The sequence below is a fragment of the Anguilla anguilla genome, chromosome 5 (assembly GCF_013347855.1).
Source record: "Anguilla anguilla isolate fAngAng1 chromosome 5, fAngAng1.pri, whole genome shotgun sequence".
NCBI classification, from domain to species: domain Eukaryota; kingdom Metazoa; phylum Chordata; class Actinopteri; order Anguilliformes; family Anguillidae; genus Anguilla; species Anguilla anguilla.
The window spans coordinates 44,729,578-44,751,349 of NC_049205.1; the positions used below are offsets into that span (position 1 = coordinate 44,729,578).

Here is a 21,772-nt window from a genome sequence, read left to right on the forward strand (position 1 = left end):
CCATGTCCTCTCAGATTCCCTCAGTTCACCTCTCTCACACGTGATTATTTATGAGTTCATTTTGCTGTTTAGAAGGTAACATTTAGTTAGCCTTTAGTGTAAACTGTATTTTAATGATTGTAAAGCTAATAGCTGTCTGAATATCTCGCCACTTGATTGCAGAAGATTAAATTGAAGAGAAAGGGGGGTTTTAAAATCAGTGAAGATATATGGTTGGGTAAGCCTTATCATTCTGCTCTCTGTGGCTGACTGTAGCTCTCCTCTAATTGCCCCTGGATAGGGCGACCGTGTGTTTGGGTGGGGGTGGGGAGGAGGGGGTGGTAATGGCAGGACATTGGCCGCTGGCGTCCTTCTCTAAATGGTACATGATTATCCCCAGTTAGCCCTGAGATGCAGCACACTTTTTCACACTCCTCTGCTTCTGTATCCCACTTACAGCCTGCAATCAGGTGACCCAGAAAATCTCTCTGCCCCGGCATCACTAGTATCGTTAGCATATTCTTATAACCCGAGGAGAGGATGACTATTGAGCTGTGCGCAGTGATATTATGGGATTTTACACATTTCCAGGAGCTGGCTCTTTCATTCTCCTTAAAATGGCTCTTGTGTTATTGAGTTATTGTGCTGGGTTTACATGAGGACTTCACCTCGATGTTGAAACACATTAATATTTAGATCTGTGAGTGTGTCTGTGTGTCTCTGTGTGTGGGAATATGCATCATATAACCCCTGCCTAGGATATTCTAGTTGGTACCCAAAGGTTCAGGTGATGTCTATAAATATGGAGATTCAGTCTTTTTTCGCACACCCTTTATGAATATTCATAAGCAGGTTAGGACATGTGAGCTTCAGCAACATTAGCAGAGACACAACTTTTGGTATTCTGCATTGAATAGGCAGCCTTCGACAGCCTATGAGGATCAGACACCTCACAGAGAACTCTCAATGGCACATAGGGGTTTCCCAGATAGGGGTGCATATGGCTAACCAAAACATTTATATGTGTTCATTTACATTTGTATTATTTTCTCCACTGATTCTTTTACTTTATGGAAATGACGTAATGCATCAGTCTTTCATAGAGCATGCACAGTGTATGCCAGTGGGATCATGTAGTCTTTCACTCTTCAATTATCCATTTGACTTTGTCAAGTTAAATTTGTACATGTAAAATCGGGGGTCAGTGATATAAAAGGAAATGGAAATATAGGACAGAATTTGACTGGTGGGAGCAGCAGTAGCCATTTCACCGGCCTCACCTAGAGAACAGAGAAACCGTAATTGCATTTTTTTTTTTTTTTCACTGCAAATATGGAACCTTAAGTGAAATACTATTAACCGTGCTGGTGGCCTAGTTTTAAAATTAAACCTGAGCATGTCTCCGTTCCCACAAGCAAGCAAGCTCGGGCTCGCCGAGAAGAACTTCTGTCCTCATACAAAGTAAAGGAAACAGAAAGAGCTTTAACTCTCTTCTGTGAAGTGAAGATGTCAGGACTTGAATATATTTCTTTTCTGTTCTGGATTGAGGCTGGAAGCTTCCCTAAGATTCTGTCATGCCCAGAAACCTTAATACGGATATTTTGTGTCCCTCTTTTCTGTTGAGAGGGATGACTTTGACTTGACCGCATTGGGCAGTGAGAGCAGTTTGACTCTTGACACCTCTGCTGTGTGTGACTTAGAGGACAGCAGTGGCATCTTGGCATTGTGGGTGGTTCATGATGTAATGGAAATAGCATTAGGTTGTACACCTGAGGGTGAAAGTTCGCAGTGTTGAATCTGTTACCGTCTGTTACTGTGCCTTTACCAAAAGAGTACAAACTGCTCACCTATTATTATTTTCATTACTTAATGAAGATGAACAAAATATCAATTCCCAAGCAGTACTACCCAATGTTTCCTAAATTATTTCAAGTAACTTGGCCCTGTATTTTTTCATCTTACCACCTGTAGAGAATGTGGTTATTCAAACTTTATGTGTCACAAGAGAGTGACTCATAAAGAGAGAGCATGCAAGTATGATTTGCCATGCCAAATTTGGAGGAAAATGTAAGAGATGTGAAACAATAAAAGGAAAAAGACATAAAAGGATTTGCATGCCTCATCTCATCGTTCTTACTAAAGTTGATGTCACTGGTTATAAAACCCAATCCAGACCGTCCAAAACTCTTTTTCCTCTTTTGTCGCCGCTGCAGGTATCTTGTCTTCCTGCAGATCAAGAGAGATCTGTACCACGGTCGCCTCCTGTGCAAGACGTCGGACGCCGCCATGTTGGCCGCTTACATCCTGCAAGGTAACGCGATCGCAGGAACAAGTGTCCTCCAATCAGAAACCAGCTTTCTCTAGCGTAGCGGGGTTAGCATCGCCTCATTAATAGATGCATGATAGATGCACGGCGCTGTGATATTTACCTCATACCCCAAGGATGCGAGCCTTTGTTTATTCATTATGTTTATTAAGGGCTGCATTATGCTTAAACTCTCCGTTAATTATGTAATCAAGGTGGGCGAAGGCTGATAGCGAGGTGCGTTGTCCCGCAGTAGCTGTGCTGAGTCGGGCGTTCACAAGCGGATGGATGGATGGTAACAGGCTCGTGAAAGATGAAGGCAGCAGTAATGGTGCCCTCATTTACAGAAAGTGAGGAGGGGTTGGAGTTAGGGGATACAGCAGAATTAGAGATGTGCTGCTTCATCGCCTCATTGGAGGAAATGACCAATGTGGCGGGCAATATTGGCATACCATGGCATTACAAATAACCTACTGGCTGCTAGGTGGACTAATGTACAACAATATACAACAGTGTTTATGTGCTCTTTAAATACATTATGGGAACTGGAGTTACGTCTTGTCACTTCCATTTCCTCTTACATTTCTGTGCCAAGCTAAGGTCTACTGTTCCCCTCAAACCACTTTTACAAAGAGAAATTGATAGTCGTGATAAGACTCGTGTTTCTTAGCGATTCCGATCTTTTTAAAACATAATGAGCGCTCTGATACCGTGTAACTCTGTACTCCCCTGAGCGCGGAGCAGCTGATTGTGGTGTGTGTGCCCTGCGGAGGATGTCGCTGTGCGGTGCGGCTCTGTTGATCTGTGTTTCTCCCCCTTGCTGTTTCAGCTGAGATCGGGGACTACGACCCGGGCAAGCACCCGGAGGGGTACAGCTCCAAGTTCCAGTTCTTCCCCAAACACTCAGAGAAGCTAGAGAGGAGGATTGCTGAGATCCACAAAACAGAGCTGATGTAAGGAGCCCTAACCCCACACACTTCAGTGAAAGACACAGGAGCATATAAAAAGATGGAAATGCTAGATTGCAACTTAATGGAGTGTCAACAAGTCGTTAGCCGAATTGTTGTGCCCTGGGAAATTGACATGCTTTGAGATTAAAAAATCATAATTTATGATTATTTACAAGAATATTCAAGTAACACGAGGGCTTTAAGTAGAATGATGACAAACAAATTATTGGTAAATTCAAAAATGTTAACCCTGCTTCAAACTGACTCACTTGAGATGAGATTGGAAAATAACTATCCCATTTATTCCCATTCAAAATCAAATACTGCTTCTACTGAGTAATTTTTTTTATTACTTGCAGATAGAAAATCTGCCAAGCTGGCACTCTCTGCTGCAGTCTTGTTCCAAATGAAAAGGCTTAGCGAGAGGTCCAACTCTTTACAAATGTCTGTCCACACAAGTACAACTCAGGACTTTTATTTTGAGGATGAAGATGGGAAGTCAATGGAATTTGTCCAATGAATCTCAATTCTCTTATTTTTCACACAGACTGAATGAATCATATTTATTAGAATTGTGATTAGTAATCATGTTAAAAGTTGCTCTGGATAAGAGTATCTGTTTAATTTGTGTATTTTAATGAAATCCCTTGGTTGCCAAGAAAATATTATTGTGAAAAAGCAATCTTTACACAATTAAATTGAAATCAAGCTTCATCAAGTAAGTTAGCCTGTGTATCTGCAACCAGTTTCCTGCCTTCCTGTTTTTTACATCACTCTCCAATGGCAATTCCAATGTTCCAATGACCTTTGGTACACAGTTATTGTACGTCCCTTTGGATAAAAGCATCTGCCAGATAAGTGTAATGTAATATAATGCATTGAGCCCTTTTGTCTAGCTGTCAGTCAGAGGATCTCCATCTCAGTGAAACGGTGGATATTGTAGCTCCGTTGGCACTGCCCCGGGCATTTGCTGAGTTTCCGATTGTTACTTTCAGGTCCATCTCAGGGCTTACTTTTGTGGAAGAGGTGGCAGCAGACTGGCTCCTTAATTTGACTAAAATTGATAAAATTGAAAACTGAGAAATAATGAAATACTCATAATTAGTATACATACATTGCATTTATTAATATTTAAAAAGCCCATGAGAATATGTTGATTAGCCGTTACTTGATAATCCACAAAAAAATATAAAGTCCACCATCCCCCCCTCTCTCCCCCCCCCCCCCCCCACTCACTGCTCTGTACTCATTGATCGTGTGATAATTACTCCATTGCCTGCTTGCTCAGTGCCTGAGACAGAGATCATTAATAAAACACTGGCTCTGACTGATTCATCACAGGAATTCCTCCTCAGTGTGGTCAAGTGAGAGTCTAACAGTACCTACACCACACCTTAGCAATAACATACAGTACAGACTGTCTTCATGACTCCCCAAGCGCAGTGCAAACATATGACCTGGGAAGGAAAAAATGAAGAAGAAATTTAATTATCCATGCAGAGTTTATTTTGGGGTGCATATGAAATTAAATTAAACGGAGGTCCTTAAAAATGTAAGTTGCAGGGGATGATCCTGTTAAGGCACTGTTTTAGTGCCTGGACAAACCCCATACTCTGGTATCAAACATGGATTCTGCTAGCGCCAGCTGTAACTGCCAACAGGGCAATGCAGAGTTAGCTCAAGAGCTGCCCAGGGACGGGAGGGTTTCGGGTGCCCGGGGCGACAGCATTGCACCACACATCCGCAACCTGCAAGTTTGTTTGTCAAGCTGCACAATGAGTATCTGCCTGTGACTTGTGTGCACGAGCCCAGCTTGTGAGCTCTGGTGTAGTAAGATATGGCGGTGGCACTATATTTTTCATAAGAGCTTGTCTGCACTCTCCTGCAGAGTGCAGATGGAGGTTGGGATGTGTGCAGAAACTTTCATTTTTTTAACCACAAGCTTCCACTCAGTCTACTGAAAAGGGCTATAGAAGAAATGATGTGGTGTAATATGTTAATGCTAATAGCTATGATGGATTATTATGACTAATAATCTTTTTTTCTCCACCCTTTTCTTTATTCCCACAGTTCCCTATTCCTGAATGCCTGATCTCTTTAGTCAGCCCATCCCACTGTCTAATTATTTATTATGTCTGGCACCCAGCCACAGTCATTGGGAATAAGTGATTTTGTTCAGTGCATCATGTAAGAGCCAAGTCCATAATGTTTTTTTTTTCTAGCTCATTGATTTGACATCATGATTTAACATAAACTCTCCTTCAGGATATTTTAGTGGAATAATCCACTGAAGAGTGAGTTATATTTTTCCTTGAGTCAATCTGAAGTTTACAATGGCTTGCCCCTAGAAATATCTGAGAAGAAGGTACCTTGGATCTTTCGAGAAGCTTCTGGTCATCTGAGTCCAGTGAACTCAACCATGTCTCTTGCTCATTCAAGGCTTAAAAACAGAAAGCAGACAGGTAGATTTGACGATTTAAGAGATGGACAATTTGTAGTAAATCATCTGCTGCCCCCTGGTGGCTGTAAATTCCTCCTGCATCATGGTGTGGATTTTTTCCAGTAGGTGTCATATGAGGTTGCACAGACAAAAGCTCACTCCATAGTGGTCCATACTAAATCTTAACATAATAAAGCAAGCAAGTATGACAGATTAGTTCCCCTTAGTTCCCAGCAGTACAGGTAGGGTGAGTGTGGTGTACTTTTGTCCTTCTTTGCCCAAGGGCAAGGATTGCAGGACTACACGATAAACCATAGTTTGAATTCACTGTTGCGGTTCACCATGACATCACCATTGACTTTTAACTGTTTCTGTGAAGCAGATGCTTTAAGAGATGAGGGCTTTTATTGTGCAAACGTATCACCGATGCCTCTTTCACAGAGGACAGACGCCTGAGACGTCGGAGCTGAACTTCCTGCAGAAAGCGCAGATGCTGGAGACGTACGGCGTGGACCCTCACCCATGCAAGGTTAGGTGACCCATTCCCATCACCTTCACATGCCTCACAGACAACGCAGGGCACAGTCTAACCTTAATAACCTCTGTCATTAATGCGAATGGTAATGATTTCATCTGGTCATGTGATAAAGGGGGTGGGGTTAGAGGGCAGGCCTGTGCGGTAGGAGAGCCTCTGTGGTCAGCCTCACGTTCTCAGGCGGTGTTCCGCTCGTCCGTCTGCGGCGTTGCGTGATCTTCCCAGCAGGATGTGTCCGGAAACCCCGCCTTCCTCGCCTTCACCCCGTTCGGATTTGTCGTGCTTCAGGGAAACAAGAGAGTCCACTTCCTTAAGTGGTAAGTGCAGCTTCTCGAACGGCACAACCTCCGTGCTCTGCACTCATTGGTTGCTGAACGGAGGTAGCACAAAAACTGACCAATGAGAAAAATCCACGGCAGGAGGTCAGAATAGGCACTTCGCATATCACCAGTCAGTTGCAGTCACAGCTGGCTGTGTATTCATAATTGCCAGTGATGGCCATCTACCAGTGCCAAGCTGCGATTTGGCCGGCCTGAACTGCCCAAAATAAAAGGGTCTGCTCATGGTCACGCCTCTGCCCCATTCAGGACCGGAGGGACACTCTCAGTCTCAGAGCACTGTCTGAATTGTGGACCCAGCTCCTGTGTGTAAAACTGCACTGTAGACCTTTCCTCAACTCAGTGCTGATCAGTACTGTTAGTGTGTGATAGTGCCCCAGTGTACCACTGTTCCACATAACAAGGTTTGCTCTTGTTATCTCTGGTGTTTCATGGGGATACTGTCCAGTAATGGGAGAGTGAGACTTCACAAACCCTGGAGTAGGGGGTGATGCTGTGTGTCATCAGTGACCTTCACTTTTTAAAATATAATGTCAGTTTTAGGACATGACAATGTACTGTGAATGCACAATCTAAAGAAATGTATACTGTTCAACCAAATCACCCAGCTGCTTATTTGCCATTAGTTGGAGCTGGTGAGCTGTTCTTGGATTCCACCTTACTTCAACAACATCCAGCTGTTTAGTCTGTGAGGGGAATTGTATGTTACAGTTTGTGTAAGTGGCTGTGATTAATATTTTAAAAAGTTCATTCTGGCACTGTGGTACTATTAAGTTAACACCCTGCTCTCCTTCTGGACAGGAACGAAGTTACCAAGCTGAAGTTCGAGGGGAAGACATTTCATATATATGCAAATCAGAAGGAGGTGAGGGCATGAATTACTGAAAGATTCTCCTGGTGCCAGCTCTGTTGAGAGTGGATAGTGGGTAATGTATTTAGCCACCATAGCAACAGTCAGTTGAGATGGTATGTTTTCCCATGTAATTTGCTGCTTATAAGAATGGCGAAACGTAGACTCGGACGGAGGTACAGTATTGTGTATCTGGTGTGGTTTTGATTGGCATGTTGGGGAAAACATGACTGGGCTCCTGGATCTGCTGTGGACAGGATAAGAAGATCATCTTGACGTACTTTGCACCAACACCTGAAGCCTGTAAGCACCTGTGGAAGTGTGGAGTGGAGAACCAGGCCTTCTACAAGTGAGTACCGCCAAAGCCAGAACCAGGGCTGCCAACAGGGGGAGGCATCTGCGTATGTGTTCCCAGGCCCTAGCGTAGGGGTGGTGTGTAATGGTCTGTAAATATTATTGTCCCGGTTCCGGGAATGATATACTGCAGTAATATAATTTTTGACTCAGACCCGGGAGTTTCACTGGCAGCCCTAAACATAACACGCCTTCACAGATGAACTGCAGTGAATCTCAGTGGTCTTTCACACGCAAAAGTAAATTGTATTTCACATATAAGGTGTACACAGACACTCACATACCAGCACATGCAGGTACACTCGGAATTGCATACTCACACGTATGCATAGGCACCTATACAGTACAAGCACGCATACAGGCAGATGCTCACATGCCGTAAGAACACCCACGTCAGTATGAACTCATGCTACCTACCCTTGAGAACTGGGAGGAGGAGAGAAGAGTGGATGTGCGGTTTGCCGGTTCTCTGGAGTGTGAGCACTCCTGTGGGAGATGTGTGTTAGGGAGCTGACCTTTACCAACATCTCCCACACCCCGGTGGAGCTCAGCTGGGCCAGTCGAACCGTCCTTGTTATCACATGACATTTTTTCTCTGGTAACACAACCATTCCCTTGTTCTGTCTCACTGTGGGGAAGACACCGCCCTGGATAGCAGGCGGAATCTCCCTGATGACCAACGTGAGAGGTTCATTTAGTCCCAGCCTGCGGCCTACCTCTTGGCTGGTGGATCAGTGAGCGTGCTGAAACTCTATCCTTTGGATATTGCAATTCTGCAGATATGTCTGTTTAATACATCCCTCTAATGTAACTCAGTAATGCAGTTCTGCTCTTTTCGCACTCATTTACCACACACACATTTTCTCTCTCTCTCTCTCTAGGGGAGTCAATTGCAGCAGAAAATTGATTGTTTATGACTGAGTACATGCAAATGATCCCCAGATCCGCACATAATTCCCAGGAGAGCCGTCTTTTGGCCCAAGCTTGTTATTAGAGCCTTTGTTATTTCTGCTGCATGTGTGATTGACAGGGCTTCACTGGGGGGCCAAGTATGAAGGAAACTGCATGCTGATTGACTGGGGGCAATTAGGTGTTTTATTTTACAAATGCCAGGATTTATTGTTTTCTGTTGCATGCTCAATTTATTTTCTGGTATTAACGGGTTTACAGGGTGAGAACCACAGATAGAAAAACCCACACGCATGCACATACACACAAACAAACAAACAAACCAACCAACAAACAAACACACACACACAAATTCATTTGTGGTATTTTCACAGAAAATGAGTGCAGCAGCGGTTTATGCCGCAGAGAGAAAAGAACACAAAAGGCCTGTTTGTGATTCGTACCATCTGAAGAGCTGTTGTACGGAACGTGTGACCAATCACAGGGCTCTGCATCAGTGCCACTGTCCTGTGTCTGGGTCCACGGTACGAAATGTGAGGCTTAGATCTGAACATGTGGGTTGAAATCTAGAGCAGAGGGGGTCAGAATGCCTGTTTCTGTCCTGTGTTTGCTGCCCACTCCACCCTCCACCAAAAAGAGGAGGAATTCATCCCTCTGTTCTCTCTCCCTCTCCCCTCCCCCTTCTTTGCTTTGGCAGGCTGGAGAAGTCCAGTCAGGTGCGGACTGTGTCCAGCAGTAACCTGTTCTTTAAGGGGAGTCGGTTCCGATACAGGTAAACAGTGACAATACGCAGAGATCTCCGCAGATATTAAAGGAAAAATATCCTGCGCACAGTTTCTTTAATCCAAGTCAAATGTGCTGGCTGTGTGAAAAATAAAACCCTAGATGGGCTGAAAGACGTGTTGTCGTCATTACATGTTGTTTTGCTGTCATTTCAACCATGTACACGTTTGTCATTTTTCAGTTGAAGTGTAAAAATGAACTGTGACCTGTATGTCTAGTCATGTCATCAAAACCAAGGACTATACGAATCAAGGTGTCTTGCACCGTGTTTAAAAATTCTTGCAGTGAAGTGAAGTACAGTGTAGGTCCAGGATATTCTTTTAGGTGTCTGGAATTAGGTCTGCAGCGAGAGGCACTTACTTAAAAATGTGTGAACAAGAACAAAAAACAAAAAAGCATATGGGCCTCAACCTATACACATTATACAGTACATCACCTCCATATAGTACAAACAATATACTGCTATGTGGCATCCTGTAAACAGTGGCACCAGGGCTGTCTTTTGGGTGTGTGTGTTATCTGCCTAGATGTTAACCTGAAGATATTTCACAGCTCAACCAGAGTTGTCCCCTTAGGTGAAGAGAACTTCCTTCTTTCACCTGGAGCTTTCCTTCAAGCGTACTGCACATGTGCAGTTCCTAGTGCTTCTAGTGAAAGGAAGAGGCTAGGAGGAGGCTAAGTGTAGCAATGGCCCACAGCACGGGCTAGCACAGGGTTATTGCTCTCACAGAGCACAAATCCTGTAAAATGATCAAATAATGCAGAAGTGCTTGGGTTTTTTTTCCACTGGAAAGATTCAATAATGTTGCTCTGGCATTATGAAATCGGTTCTGTGGGGCTTTTAATTTTATTATCTCAGCCAGGCCAAATTCAAGGGAAGAAACGCCATACATCAAGGCTACATATGAATAGCTTCACAGACACTGTTTTTTGTGCCAGATACACTGTCCCCCAAAGGCAATCAAATTTAACAAAGTGCAGTTCAAAAGGTTAATCTCATCATAGTTGTCATGGACCTTAGGAATGTACTGTTCCTGCAGTATAGCATTAAATCCTTTTATATAAGGCCACAGCGCAATACCATAAAACTTCAGCTGTGTTAAACTCAGTGAACATGGACTCTAGGCTGTCTTTTTGTGTTCTGTCACAGTGGCAGAGTTGCAAAAGAAGTGATGGAGCAAAGTGCAAAAATTAAAAGGGAGCCTCCAGAAATCCACAGGTGAGATTTGTCAAATATTTCAGCTTTATTAAAACTTTATTTTGTTATGAGTCAAATGGGTGGAATTCTGAATTTAAGCATGATATAAAAATGTTGCGCTTGTGATTGTAGCTGTGCTTTTGTGCTGGAATCTGTTGTCCTAGTTGTGTCCTGAGTCTTAGCATGGCGGCACATCTGTCTCATTTCCTGTTGTAATCGTGGCCCTCACATCCTGTCTCCCTGAATGATTACAACACCACATCCCCTTTAGCCTCTCCCCTGCATCTCTCCTGTGTGCTGTATGTTGGCGCTTATGTCCTTTTGTGCTTTAAATGGGTGGTACATTTCTTTTACCTCATTCACACCTATTGTAAGCAAAGCACTCACCAGCGCCCCCGTGTGCTGTGTGTTGGTGCTACACTCTCCCTTTCTCCTCCTTTGACCTGTGCTTTATGTGGGCATTGGTGCCCTCTGCTGTTCAGTGTTGGCACTGCACCCTTTCCTGGTTCTGTTCAGATTTGTTAAGTATGCACGCACTGTCCCCTGTTGCTCTTCTCATTCATACAGTACACTGGTGCTGGTGCCCCCATGTGTTCAGTGTAAAGGTGCTACTCTCTGGCCTGACCGCATGCTTTGTGTCCGCAGGGCTGGCCTGGTGCCCAGTAGGAGCTGTCCGTCCATCACTCACGGCCCCCGGCTCAGCAGCGTCCCCCGGACACGCCGGAGAGCGGTGCACATATCAATAATGGAGGGTAAGACTGCAGCGTCCTCTCCGCCGACCTTTGACCCCGACAGTCACTACATTCAGCCCTGAAAGAGCACTCTTGGCCATGCTGAGAAACAGGCATATTCCCAGGCTTGCTTTCCATTCTATTAGGGCGGGAATGTAGTATAATGGGTAAGGAGTTAGTCTTCTAACCTAAAGGTCACTGGTTTGATTCCCTTGTAGGACACTGCCGTTGTTCCCTTGAGCAAGGTACTTACCCTGCATTGCTTCAGTATATATCTAGCTGTATAAATGGATGCAATGTACGTGTTATGTAGAAGTTGTGTAAGTTGCTCTGGATAAGAGCGTCTGCTAAATGCCTGTAATGTAATGTAATGTATTTGCTGTTGAAGCTGTTAGCACATACAGTACGCATGAGAGTTGTGATGGTGTATTGTTGTGGCTCTTTAAATAAGTGCTGGGACTTTTTGTACATTTGTACTGGGTGGCACTGTTGCCTCACTGCAACAAGGTCCTTGGTTCGAATCCCGGCCTGTGTGGAGTTGGCATGTTCACCCCGTGTCTGCGTGGGTTTCCTCCAGGTACTCCAGTTTCCTCACACAGTCCAGAGCCATGCAGGTTAGGCTACCTGGAGAGTCTAAATTTGTCCCTTGGTATGAGTGTGTGAGTGAATGGTGTATGTGCCCTGCGATGGACTGGCGAACAGTTCAGGTCGTAAGCGGGTATAGATAATGGATGGATGGATGGTCTAGAGGAGCTATGAGAGTAAGGGTGTTGAGGGTTTGGAGGCCCAGGTGTCCGGTGTGCCTGTACGGATTAAGGCCCTGCTCATATTCTGAGGCTGGGCATGGTGATGCGCCCGTTCTGCTGAGCAGTAACCCGAGTGTGTATCCCAGCTGGAGAGCGGAGCGGCAGGTGTGCGTGTCACTCCAGCTGCTCTATTTACAGATCCAGGTTCTCTGTGCTTATCAGTCTAGGAGGGTCTGTGTGACCCCATGCGTGGCCCAGCCAATCAGCACTGGACTCCCAGCCTTCTCCGCCTCCCTGCCGCTTCCAAGAGCATAACCAGCGTCTCTCTGTGACGGGGGAACAGTGACTGCTGACTGCTCAGTGGAACAGTGTGGATGTGGCTGCAGTGGGTCTTTTCATACCCTGACCTGTCCTGTGAGCTCTGTTTGTGTTTCCTGTGGGCTGGTTTGGCGATAGTTCCAGGGTGGGAAGGCTGAGGTGCTTTTGAGTTCACCTCTCTCAGGGAACAGAAATACACTGCCCCCCTCCCCCACCAGCCCCTACCTATCGCCCCTGCTGACGGTGCCCCAGCTGTCCTGCAGCCTGCAGGGAGTATTAATATCCCCTCCAAAAATAACAACCCTGTCAGGGCCCCTGTTCTGCCATCCTTCCTCTCCATGTATGTCACTGGTGGGTTTGTGGGGACGACCCCCAGCGGGGGTGGGCGGAGCTTGTTCCTCCGCCCCCTTTCTGTTTCACACTGCCGCTGTCAGACTGCACAGGGGCCAGGGGAGCACAGGTCAGCCCCAATAGCCGTGACAGGGACCGGAGACAGGACGGGGAGAGGCATACACACACACACGCGCGCGCACACGCACACATACAAACAAACAAGCAAGCGCTCGCGCGGGACACAGGGACACGGGGTGCACTTTCCCAAAACGCCACCATGGTTAAATGTCTGGTCAGGATCAAGACCAAGGTGAACGTTCACCTGCGCATGATCAACCACTGCTACCGGGATGTGAAGGTTCGGGTCCTGAGCCTGGGGCCCCGGCTGCTGGGGAAGGCGCTAGGGGTCCTGCCCCTCTACCCGGCCCTGGCGGGACAGCCGGACCAGGCCTCGTCCTCCCTGGGCTACGGCTATGCCCAGCCGGGCACCTCTGCAGGTAACCGTGGTGACGATGCGCTGCACTCTGGGCAGTATTCACCGATATTCACCCTGTCACTGGAAAGTCCCTGCTGTAAATCACCTGGTGAACTCTGCATGTCTTTTTGTGGGAGGCATTTTGAGGAGACCCCCCTCCTTATGCATGCGCACTCTGAAACAAGGTCAGCTAAAAGTATTCAACCTGAGCCTTGTCTCTTTGGTATTGCTGTGCTTGGCTAGTATTTCTCTTTCTGTCAGTTTTCTAATTCGAGTGTGATTTTGCCTAGGTCTTATGTATGAACCAGCAACCATTCTTAAAGCGATTTATTTCATTTTATGTGAATTAGTGTATTATTGATTTCTGATAAATGAGTGCTAGCAGTTGAAACTTAATTCTTAAATTTCTCACTGTGCTGATGTATATTAGACCATGTTCTAACTCCTGTTCTGGCATTATTGCTGAATCAAATATTTTAGACCCTTGTGTCAGGTTTGTTCTAGAATCCCTGACTCAGGATTTTGCAGCTAAAATGCTAAAATGCATTTTTTCTTGATTTGGCTCTGCACTCCACAATTTTAAATTTGTAATCAAACAATTGGTCACATGTGGTCACAGTGCACACACTCTGCTTTTATAAAAGTGTATTTTTCTACATTTTGGTTTCACCATGTAGAAATGACAGCACTTTTTATACATAGCCCTGCATTTCAGGGCACCATAATGTTTAGGACAAATGGCTTCCTGGCTTTCTGTTTAGTCAGGTGCGTTCAATTGCATCCTAAGTGCAGGTATCAGAGAGCTTTCAGTATCTAGTATTGATTCTAAGATTTGATTGCCTTTGGAATCTGTTATTGGCATCTGTCAACACGAGGACCAGTGAGAGACATAGGCCACACCTTTTGGCTTACTGAAATCAATTGTTTGGAACATCATTAAGAAGAAGTGGAGCACTACTGAGCTCAGTAATCGCAAAGGGCCTGGTAGGCCAAGGAAGACCTCTTCAGTTGATGATCGAAAAATTGACACCGTAATGAAGAAAAAAAAACACATGTCCGACAGATCAGAAATACCCTTCACAATGTGTCGGTGACTACTGTCTGCAGAAGACTTCAAATACCCTCATATTAAAGCTGACAGTTTTCACTTTAACCTCATATTCATTGCTTTGTTTCAAATCCAAACTGCTGGAGTGCATAGAGAAAACAATAACAATTGTTTAACTGTCTCAATACTTCTGCAGTTAACTGGATACGTATATAGACACAGACATACAGTACATAATGTATATTCCTTTATTCAGTGGCAAGTCTACTTCTTCTATGGTTTGAATGAGAGTGTAATGCATTTGCTGCAGGGAAAATTGCTGTGTCTGCTCTGTGCCCACCCTCGGGAGAAAGAAAATGTAAAGGCATAATTGTGCTCTTGAAGGTGAATTATGGGCGCAGGGGCACGTCAACGCGGGAATGAAGGAAAACTGTTTCCCAAGTCAATAGCCACTTTGAATGCAGGAGGCGTTCTACAACAGCACAAAGCCCGCGTGGATGGCTGATTTGTGATACTATCGATTCTTTTGTCGAAAGTCTCCTTCAAGCATTCCTGTGGACAATACATTTAAACTAATGGTAATAATGTGGCAACTGAGTATTCATAGAACAAAGATAAATGCAATTTATTGCTTTTTCCTTCCTTTTCATGCATCATAAGTTTCACATTTTAATATTATTGACACTTAACCTTGCCATTTATTTAAAGAAAATGTACTAATTATTCTGTTATATTTGTTTTGTGGAACACAAAAGCAGAATCCTGAGCATGTATAGCATTCTTACACATAGTGTAACTAACCCACAGTCATATGAACTAAGTGCACAATCATATGAAAGAAGATTTTTGTTTTGAGTACTGGTGAAAAGGCCTCAAGGATTATCAGAAATTTCTACTTGTGTCTTTACAAAATGTATAATTTTCAATGTTAACCTTACACAAATACTTAATGTTTCACTCTCTTCTGTTGTAGACTGTGCTGTACTCTATTTTAATACCCGTGCAGTGTTGCAGATCAAGTATGCACAGTACATTATCCCAGGTTCTCCATAGCGAGGGAATTAAGGAAGCCAATTCTGTTGTACTCTTAGTTCAGTCCCTTTGAAGCAGGTGTGAAGAGCAAGGACCACTCAATTTAAAAAAGTTTTTTGCTTTTCTGAACAAATTTCTTTTCTCTTTCAAAGACTGGAGGATCGAGTGTTGTTCTTGTGGTTTATTGTTAAGGCGTGGGGCTGTTCGGTGTGGTGTATTACTGGCTCTAGGGTGTCACCTTGGGATGGAATACCTCACATAGTTCATCAAAGTCCTTTGGATGGGTGAGACAATCTTAAAATACAATAAAAAGTGCCTTTACTCTTAAGCAGGGTTTCCAGCAGTGTTATCACCATAATACCACCGAGGCCTGTGGGCCAAAAGGCATGTATATACCTGCTGTACTGATGAGTGTGGTTTGCTGTCTGACACTGGAATATTTGCAACAGCTTTCCATTTCAAATATTCTTAAACAATTCTTGCTTTATCTCATTTTAAACAATCGTTCTGATTAGGGGGGAATATTTGAATATTAGCAGGACTGTTCTGCTCTTTTTCATATTAATTAAAACTTTTCACCACACCGTAGCCTGATGTAGAAAACCTTTGAAGGAAGTGAGTGGAGATATTAATGGAATTTACAGCTAGGTACTGTAGTTAGTCATAATCTGCTGTGGATTTGTAGTGATTCCTTTTAACCCCTTACTGGGTGGTTCTCCCCTTCACCACAGACTCAGCGTAGGAGCTGTCACATCTGTTGCTATCAGCATTAAGCATGCTCACCTCCTTATAGGAGCCTGTTTCCACTGGGAGATAATGTGTTCTATTTTCACATTTACACTTTGGTCCTTTTCCACTGAGCCTGGGGTGGGGGTGGGGGGTTTTGGGGGGGTGGGGGGGCGATGGCACAGGGAGACACCACAGTCTAGTTCCCCAGAGTTGCCGGGGCCTGGCTATCAGATTCCCGTAACAGACCCCAATTCCCTCCCCCCTCCCCCCTCCCCCCCCCCTCGCACCTCTGTCTCCTGCCTCAATTCGAGCCGCACGTCCCCCTGTCTGCCGTTCACCGAGAAACGCGAGTAGGTGACACCACTCAGCTCAGCTCTGTTTTCACAGTGAAACCTTACGCTGTGTTTACACCTAGCGCACATTCAGCACCGCTTCGGCTCGGCCATGGATCTGTTGCATTTGCACCATCCCCAAGTGCACCTCAGACCTGTGGCACGAAAGCTCCGCTCACTTCCTCATATGATGCATGATGTGGACATGGCTGCCTCTTGTATCCTGTTTTATGCTGTTATCTTATTGCCAGAAGCTTGAATTGAATTGTGAATGTGCTGATGTGGGCTCCGCAGGCAGAGAACTGAACTAGAAAGTCAACTGAATGCCATCGTATGGGTGTGGAGTGCATTCCCCCACAGCCACCAGCGAAGTCCTAGCGTGCAACAAGTAGCTGACAGGAAACACTGAAAGGAATCAAGGGAACTAATGGAAGTAGTCTACAAAAATCATGTACAGAAATAGTAACATGGTGCAAAAAAAAGCAAACATGGTGCTACTCTCTAATGGGGCCTCAGTACTAATGGATATTGAAACATTTCAATTCCTGCCCCCACAGACTTCCTGATGGTTGTTATGTGAAAGTAGGAACACATCCAACAGCTCAGAGCAAGCAGGCAGGGCAGGGGGAGTATGACCTGCATATTCTCTTGCCTTTCTGCCACTTATTTGTGGTTTGACCAGGGGTGGGTTGGGGGGGTCAGGAAGGAGTCAATCAACAGAAGCTCCATTCGAGTGCCTGTGTTTATCCGGCAGCCTTGGTGCCGTTTTTACCTTTGTAACGCGAGTTATGTCGCACAAACAACGAGAATGTTTCACAAACCCTCTGCTTTTCTGTTCTCCCCTTTTTCCCCGTGCAGGCCTGGAGTCCCTTCGAGACAGCGCCCACTCCACCCCGGTGCGCTCCGTCTCCCACGGCGACTCCTTCATGCCCCGCTCGCGCGGGGCGGACGCGGGCGAGGCGGCCGCCGTCATCTCGGACGAGGCCTACAGCCCCTCCGACAGCGTGCTGCCCACCCCCGTGGCCGAGCGCAGCCTGGAGCTGGCCATCTCCCGCCAGATCAACGGCGCCCCCTGCAGCATCGAGGAGGAGAAGGAGTCTGAGGCGGGCACGCCCTCGGCGGGGGACGTGGCGGAGTTCGGGCCGGCGGGCGCGGCCCCGAGCCACGGGGAGAGCCCCTCCTCGTCCGGGGAGGCGACGCAGGTCAGCAAGTTCGTCCTGAGCGTCCTGCGGCTCCTCCTGGTGACCCTGGGACTCCTTTTCGCCCTGCTCCTCCTCCTCATCGTCCTCACCGAGTCGGACCTGGACATCGCGTTCCTGCGCGACATCCGGAAGACGCCGGAGTTCGAGCAGTTCCACTACGAGTACTTCTGCCCCCTGCGGCGGTGGCTCTCCTGCAAGCTGCGCTGGTTCGGCGGGCTGCTCATTAAGTGAAACGGAGACACCTGGGCGTGAGGCGCCACGCCCCTCCTCTCCTTCCCCTCACCCCCCCCCCCCCCCCCCCCCCCCCCCGGCCCCCTTTCGGGGGGTTCGAGAAGACGACGCGAGCGAGCGAGCGAGCGACGGAGGGCCGTCCCATCCCATCACGAACCATCCGCAGACTCACGCCACGTACTCGACTGGGCACGCTCCTGGGAGAAGCCCCCTCATCCTGGGTCTCCAGCCCTTTTTTTACAAAGCAAGAGGAGGACATTTTTCTTTGTTTATTTTCTTCTCTGGAATTTCAGGTCATTTCAGGTATTTTATTTTTACAAAAAAATAAATAAAATGTAAAACAAACAAAAAAAAAAAAAAAAGACATGTAACCAACATCAAAGCAATGAAAACGACACAGGATTAAAACTTTGTTACAACCCAAGGAAAACGATGCCTTTATTTTCTATTTATTCATTTTAATGTAAATCGTACTTCACTTGGGACAGAAGGAAGTAAAGCAAGATGGGCAGGAAGTGGTTGAGTTACCATAGAAAGAAATGAGTGGGGACTTATAAGACAGACATTGCCTGTTTTATTATTTCAGTGGCGATGACGTAACGTCCATGTTAGCCCTTACAATGCTGGTGGCTTTCTCTGGGCTGCCTTGGTGACATCACAGCAGAGATGTTTCATGTGGACATTTGCTTTGTGGATTTGAGGGAGCGTTGTATTCAAAGACGACAGGGGTAATTGTCTGGAAAGAGGAAGGTATTGTGAGGAAGCAGATTTTTTTAAAGAACCTCAGTGTTGAAAACCTGTGATGAGTGGTTAAGGTGTTTTTTATTTATAAAATGGTCATGAATTAGTTGGCTTATTTCAAAAAGCTTCTGCTATACTTTCATAGGATTTCAATTATGTGTAAGCATTAGAAAGCTGTGTAGTAGAGTTCAGATTTTTAAATAATGAGTTTTTTAAAGGATTAAACTAGATACAATGGTGTAATGTTATGTGACCTAGCAATGCCAGTAGGTAGTAGAGACGTGTTCATGGTCAACCTCTTGAAAACACCCACTAGCTCCCATAGATCCAGTCTAAATAGATGTGCAATATTATAATTTTCTGATTTTAAAACAGAACAAACAAAAAACCTTAAAGGCCTTTTGTAAAGAGTGCATTTGTTTTGCTTGATTTGGTTTTGAGTAATGTATTATCCTGGTTTTATTCCAACTACCACTCTAAGAACAGTGAAATTGGTGGGTTTTCTCAATGTAAAATGAAATAATAATTTGGGCTTTCAATTCCATGTTGACTATGCTCTTGCGTTTATAATTGTGGGAATAATACCATGATTAATTACTAGTACAACAGTAATAATGCTGTACTTTTTTGTACAAAGTAGTTTATTTCCTAATATATTGACAGCTTTTCCATGTATATTTTAACAGAATTGAAATGTTATTTTATTATTGAAAATTAAATTATACCTTTTTTAGCTCTACGGTTGAGGTGAGACTTAGTGTCTATGGGGAAAATGGGAATGGAATGGAAGGCCCTGAGTGTTTATCCAGTTTCCCTGACCGCTCATGTCTGTGCCACCTCACGCTGAAAGAAGAGAACCCACATATTTGTTCAGACACACACACGTTCAGTTACCAAAGATACCTCTGTGTTCAGAGGCTTGGCAGACTCAATTCACGGACATGAAGAATTATTAAATCCAAGTACATCAGACCAAATGGGTCAAATACATATTTGTTTTGGATTCAAATACTTTTCTGTACTCTGTTGATCTTGCCTGGTGTAATTGAGCCTGCCAATATGACCAGGCAGGGCTTGCACTTTTGGAGAGTATTTCATTGGTTCCAGTACACCAGACAAGATCGGTAAAGCGTAAAAAAGTATTTGAATCCAAAACAAATACGTATTTGACCCAGGTCTGAAGTACATCATATTGTGTCGGTCTCAGTGTTCTTTGATCTGCTTTCAGAGGTGAGAACAGTGCTTGTGTGGTCCGGCTTTAGGAAGCAGTTCCTAACTGAAGATTCTGGATAAAAACCCTGTTTTTTTGTTGTTGACCCCCTCCCCCCAAATTCGTCATGTGAGAATGTATGTGTGTGTGTATGCATGTATATACGTAAACCTAAAATCAAACCGATATTGTGAATCCCTAGACTAAAAAAATTTAGATTAATTTATTTTTCAAATTTCTTAAAATGATTTTATTTTAATAAGATCAAGAGAGAACGGGTATGGGATAAATGAAAATAACCATGGCACATAGGTTGTAAGAAGGGGGAGGGGTGGAGCTTGGGGAGATGGGTGTGGCTTATGGAGCTTGTGACTACCCATGCATATGCACGATGGTTTGGACCAGGACAGGTGGTATTGTGTGGTCTTGCTGCTCATTGTCCTAGTTGAAATCAAAAGTCCATCAGAATGTGAATGGCCAAAGCCTTGCTGTTTCAGTGAATAATATGGCTGTTGAGCCCCAGGAATCAATCACAGTAGTCCTCTGTGGATAGCCTTGTAAAAAAAAAACCCACAAATGTCCATTTCTACTAGGCATTCATGGCTCCTGCAATGGGTTACTTGATTAATGCCTAAGCTGATTGACTGCTTCTCTGGTGCATTGATGAGACATTGAAGTTCACATCCTGTTAGCATTAGCATCGCTGATGGTAGAGAGGTGCAGCTGCTCTCGTAGCGACTGGCAGGTGAGTTCATTGATGCTACACACAAATTGCCCGTTGGGGACAATACTGATGGGTTGCCCTCTCCAACATACCACCCCTCATTCAGTACTCCGAGTGGGCCATGCCCACTTCTCTGTGGGATGGTGTGAGACAGGCATCTGAATGCAGGTGTCGTTTGAGTGACAAGGTTTTTGAACCCGGATTTCCTGACATGGAACTGGCAATTTATTTAAAATAGGCCTTTGCCATTGGGGCTACAAACAGTTTTTGAAATCCTTATGAGAATAATGCATGGTCTGCCATCCACAGACTTGTGCATGCACTTACTTTATTTAAAACATCTTCAAGGAGTAAAAATGTACCATAAACTTTTGACAGAAAATTAATTGATTGAAAACTTTCATTTTATTTTTTCATTGGTTGATGAACAATTAACCATATAAATATATTTTAAGACAGAATAATTGCAGTGAAGTGTTTTTGTTCATTCGTTCTTTTTGGCCTAGCTGTGTGCACTGAAAGAAGTGGACAGAAAATCAGGGTGGCTCCTGACTGGTTTTATTTCTTTTAAGTGGGGGTGATGGTAATTAGTATTAGATTGGGGGAACATGAATAATTACAGTGTTGAATTAATGGTCTGCATTGTACTCATTTACATTGTAACAGCATTATGTAGCTTCAGCATATAAAAATGGTCTATCAACAAATGTACAACGTTTTGACTGCAATACTCAGCAAGCAATAAACAATAATAATTATAAAAACAAAAAATGTCGTATGGGTAGCCTCAGGCCATAAACTGTTGGATATGGTTTTCTGAAATTGGAAGTTGTGATGTGTTGATTATTGAATGTCAAGAGTAGTGAGAACATTCTAAAATTCTGTTGAATTAGGGATACTTTTTTATTGTGTTATTATTTATAAAATGTCTGAACTCAATATAGCTGCTGAATTACTTTTATTATTATTATTATTATTATTATTATTATTATTATTATTATTTACCGGTAGTAATCCGATTGTAAGGTCTATTTGAAGGTTGATACTTTGTGGAAATTAATCTGCAAATGTAAGTTTTCTATTGTTGTATTACAAATACCTTTGGTATGGTTCTGTTTACACGGGACTGAAGGAGCGTTTCCCATGCTACCAAGGCCTTTCCTCTACAAAACAACCTATACTCATCATCCAGGCAAGCGAGAGCTGAAAAGAACTACAAAAGGAGTCATGTTACTTCCTGGTAGTGTCACCTCCCCCTTTTTTAGATTCAAACAAGCTT

General features: G+C 44.4%; 1 protein-coding gene across 4 annotated transcripts in view; it reads left to right on the top strand.

Moving 5' to 3' along the window:
* Positions 1–17,887, top strand: part of LOC118227987 (FERM domain-containing protein 5) — an 85,191-nt gene extending 67,304 nt beyond the window's left edge. For 3 of the 4 annotated variants that reach the window (XM_035419137.1, XM_035419139.1, XM_035419140.1), the window contains 10 exons: positions 2,193–2,290; positions 3,114–3,237; positions 6,116–6,203; positions 6,435–6,526; positions 7,349–7,412; positions 7,655–7,746; positions 9,358–9,432; positions 10,594–10,662; positions 11,287–11,393; positions 17,244–17,887. In XM_035419137.1, the coding sequence (XP_035275028.1) occupies positions 2,193–2,290; positions 3,114–3,237; positions 6,116–6,203; positions 6,435–6,526; positions 7,349–7,412; positions 7,655–7,746; positions 9,358–9,432; positions 10,594–10,662; positions 11,287–11,393; positions 17,244–17,818 (1,384 nt within the window). In that variant the 3' untranslated portion in view covers positions 17,819–17,887. The remainder of the gene's footprint in view (positions 1–2,192; positions 2,291–3,113; positions 3,238–6,115; positions 6,204–6,434; positions 6,527–7,348; positions 7,413–7,654; positions 7,747–9,357; positions 9,433–10,593; positions 10,663–11,286; positions 11,394–17,243) is intronic. The other variant, XM_035419138.1, reaches the window with a different exon arrangement.
* Positions 17,888–21,772: the final 3,885 nt, after the last annotated feature.